Source organism: Montipora foliosa, chromosome 2, assembly GCF_036669935.1.
Source record: "Montipora foliosa isolate CH-2021 chromosome 2, ASM3666993v2, whole genome shotgun sequence".
Classification (NCBI taxonomy): domain Eukaryota; kingdom Metazoa; phylum Cnidaria; class Anthozoa; order Scleractinia; family Acroporidae; genus Montipora; species Montipora foliosa.
This window is the reverse complement of record NC_090870.1, coordinates 32201046-32208545: the sequence shown is the minus strand read 5'-3', so window position 1 is coordinate 32208545 and position 7500 is coordinate 32201046. Positions and strand designations below refer to the sequence as shown.

Sequence of the window (7500 nt, the reverse complement as noted above, 5' to 3'; positions counted from 1 at the left end):
AGGGTCGTTTACGAGCGCAAGGTTTGCATGTACAGCGTAACCGATTACGTACAGCTATACATCAGAGTGATCCCTTGGGTGCAGAGGCAAGACGAAGACCACCTATTCGTCGATGTGTCTATTCGGTTCCATGCCCAAATTATTTATGGCACATAGACGGTAATCATAAGCTAATTAGGTGGCGAATGGTTCTCCATCATGCCGTCGACGGCTTCAGTCGCCTCATTGTTTTTTCCCGCTGTTCAGCAAATAACAGGGCTGCAACTGTACTTTCTCTATACCAAGAGGCAGTACGATAATACGGACGTCCGTTCAGAGTCAGAACTGATCATGGGGGGGAAAATGTCGCTGTATGGAACGACATGGTAAATGCTTGGGGTGAGGAAGCAAGACCCATTGTCGTCGGCAGCTCCGTACATAACCAGCGCATCGAGCGCCACAATCGTGCTGTTAACGAGCAAGTGTTTATTGGCTTCAAACACGAATTTTATGAGCTTGAGAGGGAAGGAATTTTGGATCCTTTAAACGTGACAGACATGTTTTGTCTACAGTACATATACCTGCCAAGAATAAACAGGAGACTGACAGAATTCACTGATGCTCATAACAATCATGCCGTGTCAACAGAGAGGAACAATTCCCCGGCTCAGTTGTTTTGGTTAAATCTCCATCTTACTGCCTTTAGAGGAGGCAGGTCTTCTGACGATGCTTGGCGTATGAACGTCCGAGATTTGATGTCAAGTCAAACTCTTCTACACGTGCAAGTTCCTGATACAAGTAATCCTCTTAGCCACGAATCTTACCTCCGACTGCAACGTAATGTGGACCCTCTCTCCTCGCCCAGCGGCAAAGATCTATACCGCTGTGCTGTGCAAATGGTGGGAGAAATGATGCAACAACAAGACAGCGATGACTAAACTTGATGTCGATAACAATTTGTCAACCCTTTATTTTACTGTACATTTTTATTCTGGGCTGTAACAGCGCAAAGCCAAGGTAACCATTAATCAAAGCTCGTAACATTACGGTCACTATAACTGAAGCTTGCAAACCAACTGGAAACCGAAAGCTATCGAGGGCAAGTTTTTGGTGTTTGTGAGACTTAGCAGGGGAAGAGAGAGGGGGAAAAGTGTCTCCCCCATTACTGGTTTCGTAAAATGTTCCGTGTAAAAGAAGTCGCCTCCCTCCCCCTCACAGCTGTCTGGGCTCAACAGCATTAAAAAGCGACAATTGTCTATTATAAAGCTTAATTTCAGGTGCTGTAAAAACAGCTCCGTATGAACTAACATTTGCCACAAGAATGAACTCAACATAGTAAACTCATAACAGTGATACAACAATTAACTGCAATTGTTACGTACATCAATAAAATATTTCAAATTCACACGCGCACATTTATTCTCGATTAATACAAGTAATATACCAAAAGTGTACTGTTCAAGCGTATCCAAAGCGTGGGGAATTTTTAATCGCAAAATCCATCTTTCGTTTGAATTCTTCATACTCTGAATAGCAGACAGGAAGCCTAATAGTATTCGAGCACGTATTGGCCATTGGAAAGGGCTCATCATCTGAAAACGTTATGGCGGCGGGTTCATCAAATCCTAGTGGTGGTGGTCTGCTTGCCCCAGTTACGAATACCAGCACTTCTTCGATGGAAGCTTCCGCGTCATTTGCTGCAGGAAATTGATTCATTATAAGGGATTGTACATTGGTCGATTATAACCGAATTGTGAAAATATCAAGGAATCAACTTTCCCGGGGGCGGGTATTACCCTATGTAAGTCTTTTAGGTATGTCTCGCGCCAAAGGGTATGGTCTTTTGAACCGTTTTGGTCTCAAGACGGATATAAATTTGGACCATTATGGTCTCAACGTTCAACGGAACCACAAGAGCGTACAAACGTGTTTGTCTCTTCAACTTCACATGAATACAAGATAAAAGTAATTGACCAAAATATATCAGTTGGCGATAACTTTACCGATTTTTTGGTTGCCTTCACTTCCGAAGACTCGGGCACTGATCCCAAAGGTCTGAGGGCAGGTGTGGTAATATGAGTATCTTTTGCTTTAAAAGAGGGTCAGGACTTGGCGAACAATGACACATAGTCACACCTTCAGTGAATTCATACTGTTGTGAAGTCTTTGTACAAACACGTAACTTTAAGTGTCCCCACGACGGAGGTTTAAATAGCATTTTGGACACTAAAAAGCCGTCCCCGCACCCTTACTAGAGGTGTTACTCTAATAGGTAACAGGTTCAATGATTAGACGTTTTCCCGAGAGAAAAGTATGACCTCTCAAAATAGTTTTGCCAAAGTAGAGGTTTTACCATATTTCAAAGGAATTCAACGAAAGAGACTCTATTACTTTGTGATGAAATATGTGTGTAAAAATTCAGAATGTACGAATAAGATCGCAATATCATACTTGTAACGCGAATAGAATAGATTTCGTGACACAACATTGCAGAATTTGTACGCAAAGTCTGTAGCGAATTTACCGTATGAACTAGAGATCACTAGTGTAACAGCATACATATCTCTTTACTTACGCTAAGTAAGGGGAAAGAATGCACAATTTGGTAGTCATAATTTAATTTAGGTGTATTGCATCGTTGCAACCAATTTAGTATATTGTATGGTAACTTACCTTCACAGTCTTGGAGATAGTTTCTCCAGTACACAATAGCCCTCTGCTGGGCTGCGTAACGGTTTGACCTTGGTTTGGCATATTCGATGTGGAACAAGGCGTCCACCATTGCGGCTGTTAGGGGTGTGTCGGAAGGACACAGGCACTTCCCGAATTCTTTGGGATTCTCTTTTATTTTTTCGTATACCCCCAATGTGCACAAACCATCTATTAGTTCTTCCAAAAGGTAACGCGCACTATCCAAAAGGACGTGGCGAGCGATTATTTTTACGAAATGGTCCTTTTCAACGGTGTTTCTTGCTTGTGTCTTGGACCCTAGCGCAAGCAAAATTTGAGCTCTTCTATGTCGTTTTTGTTTGCTATCTAAAAAGTGAATAAAACCAAGGCTGTTACTTTATCGTAATTTCAAGAGAAATAGTGATCATTTGCTTACAAGAGTGCTGATTAAGTGTCACAAGTGGTACTTTGCGGAGACAGTTCGATATTGTAGTTGTACAGCATTAGTTTACCTTTGACAAGGAGCCCGACAACCGATCGTCATGGATGTCATTGAGGTCTGCCTTAGTGAAGTCGACACGGTGTGCTATGGCGTGGTACAGAGTTGGGCTCAAGAAGTTACCACTGGGGCCTCCGTGTACAAGTGACCAGGCCAAAATTACACCCACAAGGCGATAGTGTCCCTTTTCCCTAGCTGGAAAATTGGGTTAATTAGTTACCTTCACACAATACATGCATATAAAGTCAAAGTAGTAGGACAACTTGTATGTTGTGATTTACCGTTTGAGTTGGGCACGAGAACGCGCCTATCTGCTGGTCTACCAAAAATCCCTGAATGTTCGTTCGTTGCCTTTACCAGCAAACGAAGAAATTCTCTGCGACGCCCACCGATGTCAACTGCACCTTCGCTGTTCCCAAAATCGTCCGCGAAACAGACGGAAATGATTGCGCTTGGACTGAAACGTTTCCTCTGCAAACATCGGCAGGAATCTTCCCAGATGTGACCACGCCTAACGTTGACAATGGTTCTCCCCTCATTATTGACTCGAGCTGTTCTTAAGTCCTGCAATATTTCCTCCAGGTCCTGTCCAGGGTTGCTGTCCCTGCCGTATTGAAAAACCAACAGTATCTATCATATTAATCAGGAACATAATGAAAATAAAAAAATCACCAGGGATACATAATAACCATTTGTAGTCAAAATATGAAATGTAATATAATCACCCGTATGTTACGAGAATTACCTTGTGCTAAGCTCCAGTGCAAGCATTACGTCCCGTTGGTACTCCTCGTCCTCGTCACTGAGGTTTGGAAAAGGGTCGTCGTTCAGTAGTGTGACATAGGGGCTACGATAACAAAAGCAACATTTGCCAAAATGAATCGATAGGCTCACAAAAAACTATCTCGTTTTATCGTTTTATAGTTAGGAGATGGGTGCCCAATTGTGAGTGACCAGAAAAAACTTCAATAATACCCCTTCGCTAATTTACAGAGATCGAACGCTGTTACAATTTTGCAATGTTTGAATGAAGATACACTTCCCGTGCCAGTCCAAAAAGGTTGTACAATAGAATTATTTCGAGAAAGTGTATTTTTCCTTGAGAAAAAAAACCATTCAAACAGATGTATAACGGTTTGGTGAATGTTCCATTAATCTCAGGTTGGAGTTGTTTTCTCTCATGGGGAAATACGAAAAATCCAGAAATAATTCTGCAATACAACTACGCATTTGGAAATGTTTCATAAGATATATTTACCTGTAAGAACCCGGTTCACTCTGAGTTGTTGTAGTGCTTGTAGTGCATCTACCTACTGTGGTACTTGTTGAGTCTGAAGTGCTTTCAGTAAGTGCACTACTTATAGTGCTCATAGAACTTGAAGTGCCCACAGGGCTTGCCAAGCTTGTGGTACCGGAAGTGTCTCGTGTATCCGTGGTATCTGAATTTTCCAACTGAGGTGTCAAATCAGGCATACTGTTGTATATGGTAAGCTGGTATGGGTCATCCTCAAAGTTGAGAAAAGGAGAAACGTGGAAAGAAACCACATTGTTTGATATGGACATTCCAGGCATACTACTTGGTACAAGATAGTGTTAACGGCCTTCTGTTTCTTTTTGGGTTGCATGTCAAGTGTGATAGGAACATTACTGAAACTCTTTTACCTAAAATAGCCAGGCTAAAATACAATACACATTTTTTTTTCCGGGTGGAGTCGACGAGGAAAGAAATAATAATAGTAACCTACATTTTCACACGGCCACATCAATGGAAGTCTCTTTGCCATTATGTATAGAGATCCCTGTGAGCACAGAGAGACAACCTCGGGAGCGTTCCATTGAAAAGAACTCGACGTTTGTGGGACAGTTAACTTTTTGGTTCCCAGCATAGTGCTGAGGGAAAAGAAAAACGGTGAACATTAGCCATCAGCAAATTGGAACACATCTGGCAGTTGTTAACAACACCAAACGTAGTCTGCAAACGCTGACGGATTCCCGGTCGTTGTTTTAATTAATCCACCTGTATTTTTCAGCGGGCGCCACACAACCACAATCAATCTGTCTACTTTCACAGGCTACACAAAACCCAGTGAGTGTGGTTCCTTCAAATAGATATAAGGCAATACTTCGCCCTGAAACAGGCCAAACGCCGAGGCGAAAACGCTGCTGACTTCTGCCTCTACTTGCGCTGCTTGCCATACCGAGTGTAATGCTATTTTCCCAATAAGGCCCATTTCCGCCAGTTTCGACCTCTTGTCTCCGCGAGGAATCAGAACGAGGATATTGTCACACAGCTGATGGGGAAGGCAGATTATGTCCTTGTTATAAATTTTCACCGGTCTCGGTGTATTACTCCTTTTTCGTTTACTTGGTGGCGGCAGAGATCCGGACGCGCCAAGAAAAACGGTCGGTAGTGTGGGTCGCCTTTCCAATGCTGTAGTCCTTCCATGCTACAGATGAACAACCAAAATGTCATTCGCCTTTTTAAACATGACATAAAATCTTTATAAATTGCAGTTATGTGTGACGCAATTCAACGCAGCAAAAGACAGTTTCTTTAAGAATAACCTAATATATATCATCTATGCTAGCTGTAAGGTTTCGTTTCAAGTCCTTGGAGAGCGATAACCTGGCGACTATCAACAAAGTCACGCAACGGTGAGAAAATACAATCTGTAAAAGGCGGGGGGATTTCTGTTCCAAACTCAACTTTTATTGAGCTGCTGGAACAACATGCAAACCACAGAAACCTACATCAAACATTACAGTAAGACAGGAAAAATGAAAATTGCCAAATATTCAGTATTAAATAACACATGAGATTCCAGACGAACACAATGACCGCTTGTTGGCCAGCACATGTACATACCTGTTGAGAATTTGAATTGGAGCTCGATGTGGTGGTCGAGGTGGAACTTGAGGTGGAGCTTGAAGTGACTCCCTGACTTGGAAGACGTGATAGAGCCTCATCGACCGCCCTTTGAACTGCCTGGGATACGGCAGAACCTTGAAAGTTCATCCGACATGTTTGTGTTTTCCCGCGCAATAGATGATCGTGTGACTTGTCACATGTACTCACTAGCACCGATTAGGTATTAAGTTAAATCATACTTACTCAGTTAAATCATGATTTCTCTGATATCAAATCTAAAAGTTAGATTTAAATCATGAAGTCATGATTTCAAATCATAGACGCATGATATGAAACCAGGATTTATTATATCAAATCATAAACACATGATTTGAAATCAGGATTTCTTACATCAAATAATAAACGACTGATTTGAAATCAGGATTTATTATATCAAATAATAAAGTATGATATCATACCAAAAAAACTTATTTATTAAATGATGAAAAAAATGAGAATATTCAAGGTAAATAATTTATTTACAATCGGCGCCCCATAGTTTGGTGGCGGGTGTAATTGGCGCCGTTGAGTGTTTGTGAGTGAGGCGCCAACTATGGGTACGAGAACGTCGTCAACGTCTCAGCTTGTGTTGTTTTCTTGTGCAAGCAAGTTGACTTTTTTCCCTTGTGTCTATTTCAAGTCGAAGCACTGTTCATAAATCATTTAGGGAACAATCTGCCTGAGGATTTGTTCTGAATAATATACAATGTAATTGTTCCGGGAATTAATGTGGTAGTATTGGGATTAGCAGACTTCCATATGAATCTGTCTGGACGCCCAGTGTTTCTAAGGCACGAATGTTGCTCTTGCACCTATCGTGAATTTTGGTAATCACTTTGGTAATCACATCAGCTGAGGGCGTGCTGATTTTTGAAAGCGATTCCATGTGCATGTTGATGAGAACTTGTTGTCTTCCGAAGTGTTCTTTCAGCATTTCAATGGCTTTTTCATAGTTTTGTGGCGTCATTGGTAGCCCTTAAATTGTGCAGGCTGCATTGCAGGTTATCAATCCTTTCAAATAGTTCATTTTGTCAATATTGTTCAGTTCATGATTGTTGTATACTGCATTACTATAACTATCCCAAAACGTAAGCCATGCGAGTGGGTTTCCATCAAATGGTTGGATATGTAGTTTTGGAAGGTTGATGTGGACGCTAGGTGTTGGTTTGGCTTGGAACGTCCTCACCGGATGGTACTCGTCTGTCACAAGTTCTTTAACTTTCAGAATCCAGTAATAGATGTCGTCTTGGAATGTCAATGTTTGATCCATCTCTTCATTTATTTCTTCGTCTTTTGCTAGTGTGTGCAAGATCGCGGAATCCATAGCCTTTAGTTCGTCCAATCGTCTTGAGAGTCGCTTTGCAATTACTTTCAGTTCTGTGGTGTTTATAACCTCAGTATCGCCCATAAGTTGTTTTGCGCGTTTGATGTCTTGGTGACAGTG

At 41.7% G+C, this 7500-nt stretch overlaps 1 protein-coding gene and 2 pseudogenes across 1 annotated transcript in view; 1 reads left to right on the top strand and 2 right to left on the bottom strand.

Moving 5' to 3' along the window:
* Positions 1–198: 198 nt before the first annotated feature.
* Positions 199–917, top strand: LOC137991960 (uncharacterized; annotated as a pseudogene).
* Positions 918–2550: 1633 nt separating this feature from the next.
* Positions 2551–4621, bottom strand: LOC137991953 (G2/M phase-specific E3 ubiquitin-protein ligase-like; annotated as a pseudogene).
* A 2411-nt stretch (positions 4622–7032) lies between these two features.
* The window catches only part of LOC137991539 (uncharacterized), a 522-nt gene continuing 54 nt past the window's right edge, over positions 7033–7500 (bottom strand). The window contains exon 1 of the mRNA XM_068836612.1: positions 7033–7500. This exon is cut by the window's right edge and continues 54 nt beyond it. Coding sequence (XP_068692713.1) covers positions 7033–7500 — 468 coding nt within the window.